General features: G+C 33.0%; 1 protein-coding gene across 2 annotated transcripts in view; it reads right to left on the reverse strand.

Annotated features, from left to right (window-relative positions):
• The window catches only part of LOC110993872 (inositol 1,4,5-trisphosphate receptor), a 45621-nt gene that overhangs the window by 22805 nt on the left and 8194 nt on the right, over window positions 1–14622 (reverse strand). For both annotated transcript variants that reach the window (XM_022260260.2, XM_045630740.1), the window contains exons 3-24: window positions 12364–12434; window positions 11404–11525; window positions 9429–9548; window positions 8973–9090; window positions 7712–7824; window positions 7132–7362; window positions 6339–6451; window positions 6081–6221; window positions 5838–5922; window positions 5370–5530; window positions 4681–4846; window positions 4294–4437; window positions 3823–3967; window positions 3535–3691; window positions 3334–3421; window positions 2994–3172; window positions 2386–2541; window positions 2010–2207; window positions 1636–1742; window positions 1344–1417; window positions 764–871; window positions 425–576 (exon numbers count right to left, since the gene is read on the reverse strand). In XM_022260260.2, the coding sequence (XP_022115952.2) occupies window positions 425–576; window positions 764–871; window positions 1344–1417; window positions 1636–1742; window positions 2010–2207; window positions 2386–2541; window positions 2994–3172; window positions 3334–3421; window positions 3535–3691; window positions 3823–3967; window positions 4294–4437; window positions 4681–4846; window positions 5370–5530; window positions 5838–5922; window positions 6081–6221; window positions 6339–6451; window positions 7132–7362; window positions 7712–7824; window positions 8973–9090; window positions 9429–9548; window positions 11404–11525; window positions 12364–12434 (2949 nt within the window). The remainder of the gene's footprint in view (window positions 1–424; window positions 577–763; window positions 872–1343; window positions 1418–1635; window positions 1743–2009; window positions 2208–2385; window positions 2542–2993; window positions 3173–3333; window positions 3422–3534; window positions 3692–3822; window positions 3968–4293; window positions 4438–4680; window positions 4847–5369; window positions 5531–5837; window positions 5923–6080; window positions 6222–6338; window positions 6452–7131; window positions 7363–7711; window positions 7825–8972; window positions 9091–9428; window positions 9549–11403; window positions 11526–12363; window positions 12435–14622) is intronic.

Consider the following 14622-nt stretch of genomic DNA (forward strand, 5'->3'; position numbering starts at 1 on the left):
TTTTTAACTTTTAAATCTATCTATAGAATATAACTTCTAAGCAATATTTAAAATGAATAGCGTATGTAAAAAACCTAGTAAAAAATAAAAAGAATAGTAGATATATAAGCATTAAAATTTTATATAGTCCCCACCACCTGTATTATATTAGGCATGCTTTAGTCACTTTCATCACCCATTTGTTACATTACCAAAGACAAGTGTTAAAATGTTGTATTATATATTGTTACTTATATCTTATATGAGTTTTTTGTACCCCACCACTATTCTAAGAATACTTTCTAACTAAACCAATAAAGAAAACAAGACGACTCTAACATACGCATACGTAAATTACGTATACGCACTTAATTGCGTACGCTAAGTCTGTGTTCAACCCTTTATCCCATTCTCTTGATTATTCAACTTGTAAGTTCATACTGACTGGCAACTAAAGATGCCTTCGGCTTGCAGACCAATTGCCTCAACATCAGCCCGGGCGATGCTGTCTGCCTTATCACCGGCCTGCTCGAACTCCTTCTTGAAGATGGACAGCAGACAGCTGATGCGGTAGTCCAACCGAACGTCCAGGATGAACTAAAAAATCACTCCGATTTTGTAGTCTTGATTCTTGTTAAAATACCTTTAGAAAATGTTCTAGAGGAGTTTTGTCTATATGGACTTGGTTTTTAACGAAGCTCATAATAATTAATTACTAGACAAAAGTTTGTCTTTTGTAGGTTTTTGTGTTACCAGTCTTTTAATAGTTACAAAATAATTTTACCTGGAGAATCTCAATGATCTTGAGTTTGGTGTCCATAACGAGTGGATGTTTTCGTGCCAGCGCGAGTGCTGATGGGCTGCGTTGAGCGTTCCCTCCGCTCACCACTTGCTGAAATTATTTTTAATTCTCTCATTATTTAGTAAATTTAAATTTTGTAAACAAAGTATATTCTTAACGATATATGAAATCAAATGTTACAAATTTATTTTACTCCTGTTTAAATAATAAAGTGAAAATTTCAGTTAAAGAATGAAGAGAAATAAAGAAAAACACCCCAAAGAAGAGAAAGAAAGAAGATTCCCTGTTTTGTAGGCAGCCAGTCTCTTTCTTTTCTCATGTAAACAGTATTTTACTTAATTATTTCTACATAACACACTTATATTTAAACTACAGTAAGAATATTATTCGTATCAGTATAGGACAGGTTAACAAGATATTGTTTGAGATTTTTAGTAAATTTATGTAATTATGAAATGTTAGTGATAATTTTGTTTTTAATGAAGTGGTTAAAGATGATGAATATTTTGTTATTTACTGTAATTCAATTATCATACCTCTAAATGTACAATAGTTTACTCACATTAGCAGCTCCTAGAGTGATTGAAGTCATTACAGCCCCCATGTCTCCAATTGTACGTAGCACGCCACCTTCAGCTGAAAGACATTAAACAACATAAAAGTAAAACACGGTTATTATACTTTATAAAACATGATGGAATATTAACACTTACTTTTCTTTTTTATCTCAACATCCTGGGCTGCTTGTAAATAGTATTTTATATATTGTTACAGAGAACTACTACTTATATCATTAGTAGGTAGACTAATGCAATATCATTAATAGGTAACTATGCGAAGTAAAAAATACTTACATTCAACGTCTCCAGTTAGTGCACGTGTATCGTCTAGCAGATCAATCGTAGTCACACTGTCCAATATACTTAGGAGGGTTTTGGTGAGACGTAATAGATCGCTGAAGCTGTAATATTTTTTTCTAATTAACTAGTGCTGATATATTATTGTCTATATACCTGTAATTCAGTTATATACATAATATATATCAAGGTAATTATAAAAAAGTTGGGTTAACGTAACAAAAATATTATTATCCTATTTATGTTAATATAAGATCCGTAAAAATAGCTGAAGACAGAAAAAACAGCCAACGAAAGCGCGATTAAACTGGCTGTCTAATAATGGATATTTTCATGATTCTTGCGCCACTAGTTGGCTAATTATCACTTACCTATAAAACCCAAAGTATATAAGTTCCCTGGCCAATTTCACTACTTCAAATGTCAATTTATTCTGGTCGTGGTCTCCAAAATACCAGGTCATCTTGACAACGTTACAGAGGTAGCTCTCAACAAACTCAATTGTTGAAGAGAATTGTTTCTTTACTATATCACGGGTAGAGTGAGGTCCGCCGCGTACACATTGGTAGCTGAAAAAATTATACACGCTGTAAAAATTTATTATTGTGAGGAATATAGTTTTTAGTATATAAAAACTATATTCCTTATCACTATGCCCATACTATTTTAGTCAATCAAATGTCCATACAAACACATTGTTTTTATTATAAATAATATGATTCTACCTATCCAATAATAAATACTCACTCGTGTATATGTATGGTATCAGCCACCTCCGTCCACAGTCTAGCGTATTTCACCGGCGTGACTGGTTCTTGCGGGTCTCTATCCACATGAAGGTGAAGCATCAGTCGGCAAAATGATGCTCGCACTTCATGTGGAAGTGACTCGTTTGACATGCACCTGTTCATACGTTTGTTTATTATAATTAATAAATGAAATTAATATAATCATAGTGTATACGGTTGCAACGCTCCAAAGCTTCAAAAAACTCTTAGAACTATTTGTTGGGAATAAATTTATTTGGAGTTATATTATTAAACATCGTCAATCTTTTACGCATCGTATACGTACGTGTATACGTAATAATTAGGCTATATTAGTCGCTATATGGATTATCAGAAGCTATTATATAGAATTAAATTATTGCGAAGTAGATCACGGCCGGCGGGGCGTTCGTCCGGTCGAGGGCCTGTGACGACCGCGCCCGCATCTGGGGATCTTAATTCGCGTTTAGTGATTTTAGACAAAGAACCTAGTCGGGCGTGTGCACACTGGCGCAAATAAATACTGATGTTTCGTGGAGCACTATGCAACCTTACATACGTATGAAGATAACATAAAGAAGAACTTACTTAAGAATTAGATCGATATGAAGTTGTTGAGAAAGACTGTTTAAAGCCAAGTATTGTCTATTAAGGCACATATTTGAGAATAAGTCAAGCTGGTGTCTGTAGTAATCCAAGATGGCTGCCGCTTCACAACGAGGGTCCGCCTTTGCTTCCGCCGCTAACTGTGATAGAAGGCGCTTGGACTGCGAAGATAATAGATATCTTATTCCACAAATTCTCCTATTATAATGGTACGTTTACGGCAGACCAGTGCCAAAGAGCTAATTTATAAATAAATAAAAAATAATAAAAAGTTCACACGTCTAAAATGAGAGGCGAAATTATAGAAGTTCTTAATATTTACCTGTTTATCATTCCATAGCAGGATAACATCTACGGAATAATTCTGACCATCGTCCGGAGACTTACTCTCATATTTTGTGGTAACTAATCTGTAAAAAAATGAGAAATTAATATCGTGTTACAGTTCCACTCTCTCGCGTCTATGAAAGTAGCAATCACTATAGTACCAGAAAGAGGAAGTTTTTAAAATCTGTCCACAAACCTGGTTTCAATAAGTATGTCTGCGTTATTTGCACAAAGGACGCTTTTGCAGATCAACTCTTGTGTTACGGCAATGGCCTTCCGGTTGGAGATACAGAGGTCACTCAGGTAGTCCAAGAACCGAGATTGCCATGTCTTCATGTTCTTGCGTACCAGACCTGTAGAAAAATGTTTTGTATTAGTGGATTTTCCATGAATCATTACAATTTCGATGTTCGTCAAATATCAGAAAAAACAATAAAAATTAATACATTTTATTATCCTGTGATCTTTATCATTTAGAACGTACCAACAAAAGTCTCAATTTCAGCAGCGGTAATGTGTTTCTCCAACAACTTCCTGTTGTTGTGTAAGAGGGCAGTGATAGTGTCTTCCGCTAATATGTCGTAACCGATTTGCTTTTGCATGAAGCCAAAGTGTTTTGCTATGTATTCCTGTAGATAAAGAAATGCACTCGTCAACGCGAATAGTAAACAAAATGTATCTTAAAAAATCATTAATAATAATTATTCATCCTTTATGAATACATATAAATAGGATTTTGACTACTCTCAAATGCTCTTGTCCGGGAGAAGACTTGAGTCTTGAGTAATCATAAATAATGTTATAGAAATGAGACAAGGCATTACTCGCGTATATTTTAATCTTATGTATCATAAATTATGTGTTTTATTATAAAACGATATAATTTTTTGGGAAGTTATTGTTTACTTGTTTATACTTTTTCTATTGGAGATTTTTATTACAATAAAATACATACCTGATTTTTCCTATAATCCTGTTGGCTCAACCGTAATATTCTATAGCAAAGTCTGAATATAAACTTGTAGGGCGCGTATCTGGGATCATAGAGCTCCTCAATCTTTAGGAACGGTTCGCCTTCTGAAGATTCTTCAAATGGACCCTTGAAACAAATCACATTCTAATGATAACAATAAAACAATTTGATCTTTATATTTTATTATTATTAAGAACTACGAACTACTACTACGAAGAAGGTACTACTATTAGTATACTATTTTTTTGACAAATCACATAACCTGCTGACGAAGATACGTCAAAGATATACAGTTTAGTAAACCAAGAATGAAACTAAAGTACTAACATAATTCGAAGCGAGTAGGATATAACTGAACAAAAAACTCACTTGTAATATTTTAAACAGCTGTCCTAGAATATACTGCTCTCTTAGTAACTTCTGTCTGTCCCGATTAGGGTTTTCCACGACAAGATCTAGAGCTTTCGATTTATTGGGCTCATTTTCATACCCAGCTATGAAGTACACTATGTCTTGAAGGAGGCAAGTTAGGGCTCTGTAAATAGAAAAAGAAAAGTGAACAAGAAAAGGTTTGTCTGTAAACGTCGGTTTACGGACGATAGTTTAATGTGACAACGTCATAACAAAACATTGATGTAATGATTGCATACTTAAGTCTTCGGTGGAAGAGAGATAGATGCGGCGCAAGCGTACAATGAGCGTAACGGGACAATGAGTGTCCCGTTACGCTCAGTGTACGCTTGCTATTCGGCGGCGTTCATCATTTTATTAGAGGTTGTCACGTCAAAAATATTTGCTTTGACGATTTGTAATAATCTTATCAAAGTGAAGTTAAAGTGCTCGGCATGATTTTAGTAAAAGGATTATTATTTGGTTAACTGACAAACACTTGGACAATTTTAAAGCCAATTTACAGCTTAAAAAAATAGTTTTTGCTCATTTAGGCAAAACTTTACAATGTTGAACATAATATATGATTTCGAATGAGCCAGATTATCTCTCTGTCCGTTGTAAAAAGTATTCGATTTATTAAAACTCTAAAAATTAATCAAACTTACTTCATCTCATTGTGTTCTATATTCCCTTGATGCAGTTTTGTAGAGAGTGCAGACAGCACTTTACATGCGTCGTTGGCGAAATCCAAATCTCTTACTTCGCTGGGCGACACTGATATTAGAGCGAATGCTTCTTTATCTTCCTTTATAACTGAACAACCGACCTGAAAACCAATCGGTTAATTTTTGTTATATTTTGCATATATTTACAATTATTGCTATATGAAATGTTTTTGTTAAAATATTTTTTTAAAGTGTGACAATTAGGAATATGTGAGGCTAGTATATATGTAAATATTACTATGTGAAATATAGTAAAGTTCTAAAGTGTTTTTATAATGTGGAAGAATTTTTTTGTCATAAATTTTGACAACACTGTCCTTATGCTTATTAATACGACATTTGAATGCCAATTTATTTATTATTGAGAATATTTATTATAAACAAATAACGATTTATTTATTTACTTACCTTGGACATGACAGGTTTATCCTCATCCTTGTCTATGGGTATCGATGTTGAATGAACCCAGGTGTGCGTACAAAGATGTTGTAATCTGGGGACAAATAAATATATACAGTAATATTTTTAGTCTGCAAGTTTTAACATATTAAATACCCTTTTTTTATAATACCAAATAAAAAAATATGTTTAACGCTAATTTCGAACGGCCTTTCCACTATACAAAGTTTTAATAGTACTATGTTTTCTCACCTAACATAACTGCTCTGTGGCACGGGTGCGTCCGAATGAGTCATTGTAGTAGGGTCCAATTCGAAGAGCGTCGCTATTTCTGACGAGTGCGGTACTGAGATCAGCTGATATGCTGGTTCTAAGCCATCGTTGCTGGATTCGCTGAAAATCAATATATTTTTTAGAACATTAATTAAAAAAAACGATATAGCTTTTTGTCTCTTTCCAACAATAAAGACGTAAGAAAGAATGTTATGTAATTAAAAGGTATCAACTTACGAGGCTTTCGGGCAGGCTTCGGCGGCCAAGTAATGTCCAGTAGCGAGGTGTTTAAACCTGAATATGGAGTTCCAGTGACCCGCACCTCCTCTGCATGGATCGTGTTGGACCACCTAGCACAAAGTTTAACAGTATTTCATATATGTCTAAATGTGTCCTATCGTGTGGGACTATTTTTATAGGGAGGTAACCGAACCTACGGAACAACCAAAAATGGGTAATCATCGCAACCCATGGAAACCAATTTCATTGAATAAGTTGTATGTTGTTTTGTAGTATTTTATTTGGAGATTTATATTTTTTAAACAATCATCTTTTTTCATTAAGTAGTTATCGAAATACTAATAAATAAGTTTTGATACAATATAAAAAGTATACAAATAGATTTTTACTCTTTAATAGCTTTTTATCTAAAAAAAAAATGTGAGCCGTCACGGGACGCCTGGCAGATGTGAAACATCGACATTATTTTGTAAAAGTAATATGCAGAAAAGAACAGATTGTGATAGGAACTAAATATGTCATAATGATCAAATAAAATATTACGATTTTTTTCCAGATAACGATGACTATTTGTTGAATAAACATTATTTTCATTAAATATTTTTAATGTGAAATTGACTACTGCATTTAGACTGTATATCATATAGCGTGGCGACGCGTCGCCACGGCATGCGTCGCCACGGCATGCGTCGCCACGCCAGAAATCGGTTTTACGTGCGGCTATAGATGTTTCACAGCAATAAGTCATATGTAAACTGGTTTCTTGCTTGTGAAAGCTTTTCCCACTCACCTCAATCTCCCACAAGGCTTTACTGCTGGTAGCAGCAGTGGCACTGGACCGGCCAGTGGTTCTCAAAAACACATGCTGTCTCTCTCTATACGCGTCCATGGTAAGAAACTTCTCTTGTTCGGCGTGGAAGAGTCGCACTACATCCCCTCCTTTGAGGATCTCTTCTTGGTTCTCTTTGTGTTCTAAGAATAGAGTGACCTTCCAGGACGTTGACGAGTTAACTACGTTCACCTAGAAATTATAAGAAACGCATAGTCAACACTTATCTTCACTGTATTGAATAAAAAAGAATCCTTTGAATTTTTATGTAAAGTGATACCTCCGCCCTTGGAGATTCACATTACCAGAATGCTCGCAAGTGCTTTGCCGGCCTTTTAAAACTTGGACTTTTTTTTAAAGGACGCTAAGTTGAATCGGTTTTTCTTTGTTTAGCACCTTCATATTTTTGTGTATTACAACATCAATAATCAAATGAACATTCAAACACTATAAACGGGATAATCATACGTAATTTTGTACATTCCACTGTCAGGCTAATAAATTAAGATTTTGAATTATCAAATTAAACATAAGACCATACCTCCATACAACCACCATTATCTGGTAACTCGTGATTGGCAGACACATGAAGCACTTGCTGCCCAGCATTTACAGGGTTTAAGATCACTTTGTCACCCACCACCACGTTGTCGCCTGAAAAACAATGTTTATACTAAGAACTCTCTCACATATGTTGTCAAGCGCATTATATATGCAATAAAAATACATTATATAAAATAGAAGGATGTAAGGAATGACAAGAAATAAAACTGTACTACAAAGAAAGGTTCGCTCGCAGCTGTTACTCAATTTGAAATTAAAATAATAAGCCGCTCTCTCTCGCTCGCTTTAAAATAGCCTTAACATGAAAGGCATATAATCGTATGGACTGGTTACTGGTAATAAGGACAATATTAGTATCGGAACTGTGAGAGATGATAGACTGATAATATTATAACTATAACTTTGACTTTCAATAGTTCACAATACGCACAGAACACTCACTAAAAATATGAAATTAAGTGCGTAACTAATATATAAAATTTGAATTTTTTTAGTAAAATCAAGTGCGTCTAATAAATAACCCAATCGGAGATTGACGAAAAAAATTGGAGAAAGTGACGGTCAGCGGAATTAAAATATAAAAAATATGTATCTCGAACATTTTTGCTATATCTAGGATATGGACTTCAGGATTTCAAATGATGTTGTGAATCTATTCTCTGTTTTTATACCGAAAATGTTAAAATAAAATAAAATAATATAAATATGCCTCGTACGAAGTCGAATTACCTGCGTAATTCGCCAATGTTTCGGGTTTTATCGAACTATGACAACCATTGTCAGGACATTGATCTTTTCCAGCACAAAAAGAGAGATGTCAAGAAGCGCTTGGAGAAGTGGGAAGACTCTGATTTTTTTAAGTAGTAGTTTTAAATTTTTAGTATTATTTGTTGCTTTTAAATGTCAAATTTCAGTTTTTTAATTTTATTCTATTGTTTTTTTTAAATGTATCTTTCTTTCAATGCGCTTGCTTGTTTTCTATTTTTTATACATAATTTGTTAATCTATGTAATCTGTTTTGGCTTTCTGTATTTTATTAGTAGTTTGTATAATAATATGTATTAAGTAAGCTGTTAGATTTCCTATATAAATATATAAATAAAATAAACAAAGACATTATTATTTGTCTCCACTAGAACGGAAAGTTTTAAAAGTTAATTTTGCTCATCTCATTTTTATTAATACTTTCACTTCTTAATCTTAAGTAAGTGCGAATAACAGTAATCTTTAAAACTCACCCGTCGATCTGAGCTTATAAAAGGGGATGACATAAAACCACGATCCCTCGTTCCCATTCGCATCAAGATGTACACGCATCGCATTCTTTTCTAATAAGGCAGGCAATCTTTTATTCACCTGTAGAGTAAGTTTGTTACATAAGGGTGAAATTGTATTAAAAATTATACGGAAATAAACTTTCTATTACTAATTATTATTTGAGTACCCAATCAATATTTTATTAGAAATTATCGTCTTTTTATAAAAAAGAGTAAAAGACTTAAAAAAAAATATTTAGTGCACTTATAATTGGATATGATAAACTATGCTAATATATTACTTTATTATTTATTATATTTATTCTTCTTATATGATTATGTAAACTTAAGAAGATGGTATATATAGGAACCTAACTTGTTACAACTTACAATAGATCGAGCTCCATAGTACTTCTGATAACCATTAAGTCTACTTACAGTTAAATATTTGTTACTCTTGACGTGGAGTAGCTGAATGACACTACCATATTGCACTACTGTTCCGAGGACTTTTGTGTTTTCCATATCATTTTGCTTCTTTTCTATTTCCGCGGCATGCTGAAACAATAAGTTTATAGCTATTAGTGTTTAATCTAGAGAAAACTTTGCCATTAACAACATAAAACCTCTTTTGTCGGAATAAGCTAATTAAACAGACATTTTAATTCGTAAGTTGACAGAAAACGATATTCACAGAACCAATATGAATCATGTCTATATTTAACGATATTAAAATAAGAGATATAATGTGTATTATTTATAGAATACGGGGCAAGCGGGCAGGAGGCTTGCCTGATGTTAAGTGACGTCTGCCGCCAATGGACACATAATTCCGAGGCTTGCTATTGTGTTGTCGGCCTTTTGGTACGTGCTTTTTTTTACAGGACCCTAAGTAGAATTCGTTCGAAAAAACTTCGTGGGAAAGTGGTTACACATAGTTCCAATAACTGCCGTAATTGATTAGCATTATTCTGACAAAGGCCCTCTTGTTATAATTCTCTTAATTGAAGAATGATGTAGGACTTCAATTCGATTATTTTATAAAAATCACTGTTCTTTTATAAACACATTACGAAATGAGCAATAAATATTATCAATCTAAATACCACAAGATCTAATAGATCTGTCTAGGCATTTAATGGCTCCATCGATCAAAGTGTGTCGGCGCGGCGGCAGAACAAATAATATTTCATCACAATCTTTTAGATCTTCGAGAAATATTACACTTGGCAAAGAATTGTGGTTAAAAAATTTCATTAGTCTTTGATTGTTATCATTATATAAGACTTCTACACATATAAGGACGAAAAGCTTTTAATAAAAAAACTTTACGTTTATATAGTGTTCAACGAATACCTAAGCTAGTGTTTCACCTTATATACTAAAACATGGAGTAGGCTTAATGCGCGTAATTTAAACTTCGAATTCGACTATATACGTAGTATACAGTAGTAGTAGCCTTTAACAGCTAAGGTAGTTTTAAATATCCTAGTTTTATACTAATGTCACTGCACAGTCGACCGTGTTTCAATACTACAGAGCATATACATACCATTTATTACTAACAAAAAACACACAGAAACACACCGAATAACAATAATCATTTAAAAAAAAGAATGAGAGATAACATGTTTTTTTTCTTTAAAGAACATGGTACGTTTTGAGTGTGTAATGCGCGTGTGTTGCGCTGGTCATTCTGCCAGAGACCATAGCAGCTAGTTTGTGCCTCAGTCGCAAAAAAAAAAGAAAAATAATGTATCGATAATAATGAGTCTAACTCAGCTAATTAACCTTATTTATTTGAATATCGAATTCTACAAATACTATCACAGTACGATACTCCTATTATATGCGGATTAAGTGGTTCAATCCGCAATGTATTCTGTTCAAGCACTTTAATCCCCTTCAGTTACCTACCGCAGTAATTGAGAGAGTTTAATTAAATATTTATTCATAGTGTTCAATTGTTTGAAATCAATATGATGTTTAAATTTTACTAATATAATCTGTATAAATTTATTATTTTTATATTGTATTGTGTGAAAAAGACAGTTGCTTAAATATTGTTATGAGTTACTGAAATACAACTAAAAGTTTCGGATTCAAGCTAAAGAATAATTGGGACTTTATTTACATCTTAACAGAATACATAGGAGGTACAATATGTAGAATAGGAACCGCCAAATCGCCACAAGTATGAAACGATCATACACAAACACAATTCATAGAACTGTATGTAAATATTTAAGAGAAATGTGGTGCCATGTCAAAAACGAATTAAATTTTGACATACGGCTTTAGTTCTCCAAGAGTAAGCTAATACTAAGCATCGTACAACCTGAGGTCTGTCAAACGTTATCCACGGGCTATAGTTTTTTACGGAATAAACAACTGACGGCCAGCATCTACTTACATGAAGCCTCTTCAAAAGCCCCGTGTCTGTATCGGCGTTGGCGTTCGCTGACTGTTTGGCAGTGTTCCAGAACTGCTTCTGTGCGGAGTACCGGTTCATAGGACATATTTTGAACAGACAATCTGAAATATATCAGGTGGGTTATATAAAAATTATCATTAATTTAACGAGATCATTTAGTGATTCGTAAGTACCTAATAAATACGCGGCTATCACTGATTTGTATTATCAAATCTATCATAATAAAATAGAGAGTATCACTTGTTAAAACTACAATTTACAAAAAACCTAATTGTACAATTATGTATCAACCCGTGGTCATGGTTGGTTTCAAGCGAATGTTTGAGTTCGAAAAACAGTTTGTAATTTTAAGGGCCTGTTTCACAATGTCCGGATAAGTTCCAAATAAGCTATTTTTTACTTATTGGTATGATAAATAGTATTTTTGCGTTTCACGACTGTCAGTGCTGTACGTCATAAAATGCGAAGTATCTTATTTGGAACTTTTATCTTACAAATAATTTATGCGTTGCATAGCTATTTGGCACTTAAACTATACATTGTGAAACAGGCCCTAAATCTAAATATAAATTCTTGCATAATTACTTTTTTAATAAGTCCAATTGATTTGAAAATGGAAATTTTGTTGATTTGCTATTACGACACTTTTTATGCCTGACATGTCAAAAATGTCTATACTAATATCGAGTACCATTCGTATAGCTATGTCGTCCTATAAAACAAAATTTATTAAACGCACTATACAATTTACATACATTCTTACATAATCGGGCTGTATACTCCAATTACGGTACGTAATTAAAATGTAATGCGGGCACCAGCCAGCCTCTGGTCCGTCAAAGATAATTACCAAGCGTCGAACAAATTTTACTAAGATAATTTAGAAGTATTAAGACTTAAAATCGATATTAATGACAAGTACTTATTAATATAAAATACCTCTAAACTTCTTGGGTGGATCAGTTAAGTCGCCAGCTTCAGGGCAGACCACGCATCTGTCATCTACCAACCTAAAAATAATTTTGCAATTAATGTTCAACCTTTTGTTTTGGTAGCAATTGTAACTTGAAATAATAATTTAAGATGATAAATATATTGACTGCCTGTGACCTAGTTTGGTCAGTCTTAAATTTGTAGAAGGGATTGAGTGTGAAGGACGTAGTTTCGAATCTCGGTGAATAAAGAAACAGCCGAAATAGCAAATTATACTTTTAGTTGCAATCTTGCCGGTTCTCGTAATTACTATTTCTACTTATAAATACTATAAGGCTATTCGACAATATTAAAAAAATTGTTAAAAATTGCATTATATAATTATTAACATGTATATCAGTCGCAAGACACAAAACACTCACAGTTTAGTTGAATCGAATATGACTTAGTATGCTTGTAAATAATGTCCTCGTCTATTAATTAATTTCGTTGAAAACTGATTTTGATCGAAATATAATGTATGAATTTGTGTAATTTAAGATAATTAACACGTAAAAACTTGAAGTTTGTTTACCTGGCATGAATCGTCATGCGACAGGCGTTTAGGCTGGTCCTTGAAATTATTCATGTTTAAATTCAATTATCGGAAATGGTTTTTGTATTCCCGTCAAATAGGACAATGTTATCTATATACAAAATACGCTTTCTAAAAAAATGTATTCGTTGCAATAACAAGTAAAGTTTTAAATATAGAACCCGAGCCTAATTTACGACTAGGGACAAACCGTCGGTAAACACTGAATTACAGAATCTGTGAGGGCCTGCATAATGGGTCATACATTACTGCGCTATACTTTGTTGATATTATTTGTAGGCCTTAGGTCTTCCATCAACTATTAACGGGACTATAACTATTAAATACGTCAATCTGACAACGTTATCATAGTAAAGACTATATAACTACAACATCTATACATACAATACATGGTATAGCTATATATAGGAACACGTTCTACGCCAACACCCTAGTTCAATTTAGAAATCCAATTATGTTTTTTGTTTGGTTTATTTATATCGGCTTCTGTGAACATATGTGAGAGTTTGAATTGTCATTTCTGTTTAGTATTTTGTTTATTGTATTTATGATTATGTTTATGATAAAATAGACATCATCTAGCGATATAACCACAAATTTGTTTGAAAGTCAATATTAATAATAGCACTACCATGATTTTAATTGACAAGCATTCAAAATATAAATTTGCTTCAAATACTTACTGAGCAGTTTGACCTAGAGATGTGCGAGTCTCATACCGGAGATCGTAGATTCGATCTCAGCTGTGCACTAATGGACTCCCTTATATACTTTTAATACATGCTCGTTTTATTAAACGATAATTGAAAACTTTAAATGGATAAATCTCAATCCGGTTACGTTCAAAAATTTTTATCATAAAGTTTTTATGCAAATTACGACTTTAATAAATACATGCAATATTAATCCGATTTAAACTATTATTTTTATAATATGCTTAAAATAGTTAAGACGTTAATTACCTTTTTTCTTTTTGATGTTAATTTTGTATGGCCATTACTTTTAAATAAATAAATAGATGAATACTAATGGCAATACTTATAGCAGTGTTGGCCTAGTGATATCAGCGTGCGACTCTCATCCCGGAGGTCGTAGGTACTTTTTCCCCGGATGAACTTTGTTTCTATGTGCGCATTTAACATTCGGTCGAACGGTGAAGGAAAACATCGTGAGGAAACGACATGGTTTAGACCCAAAAAGTCGACGGCTTTTGTCAGGCACTGGAGTCCGATCAACTACTTGTCTATTGGAAATGATCATGAAATAGATTCAGAAATCTGAGGCCCAGATCTAGCGCCACTGGTGTGTTTTGTGATGTAAATATAAAAACACAATATCACTACTACTTCTACGGTGACATTTAGCAGTACTAGAACTAAAACATAATAGAGTCATACTAAAGCATACCAGTCCGTAGAACTTCTGATAGTGTTATTACAAGAAAATAGAAAGGTAGATAGAAATTAGAAGAAAATAATATTATATTATATAACATTGAAACATTTTGTGTAATATGATATCATTTTACCAGTAAGTGAAAATAATTATAAATTTAAGATAAATATTAAGCAAGACGAAGCAAACATAACAACTAATTATCAGTTAAAAGTCATATATCTAAGTAAAATCTATGTTAAAATATTCTTAACTAAAATATTAGTGCTAATTCT

Source organism: Pieris rapae, chromosome 13, assembly GCF_905147795.1.
Source record: "Pieris rapae chromosome 13, ilPieRapa1.1, whole genome shotgun sequence".
NCBI classification, from domain to species: Eukaryota; Metazoa; Arthropoda; class Insecta; order Lepidoptera; family Pieridae; genus Pieris; species Pieris rapae.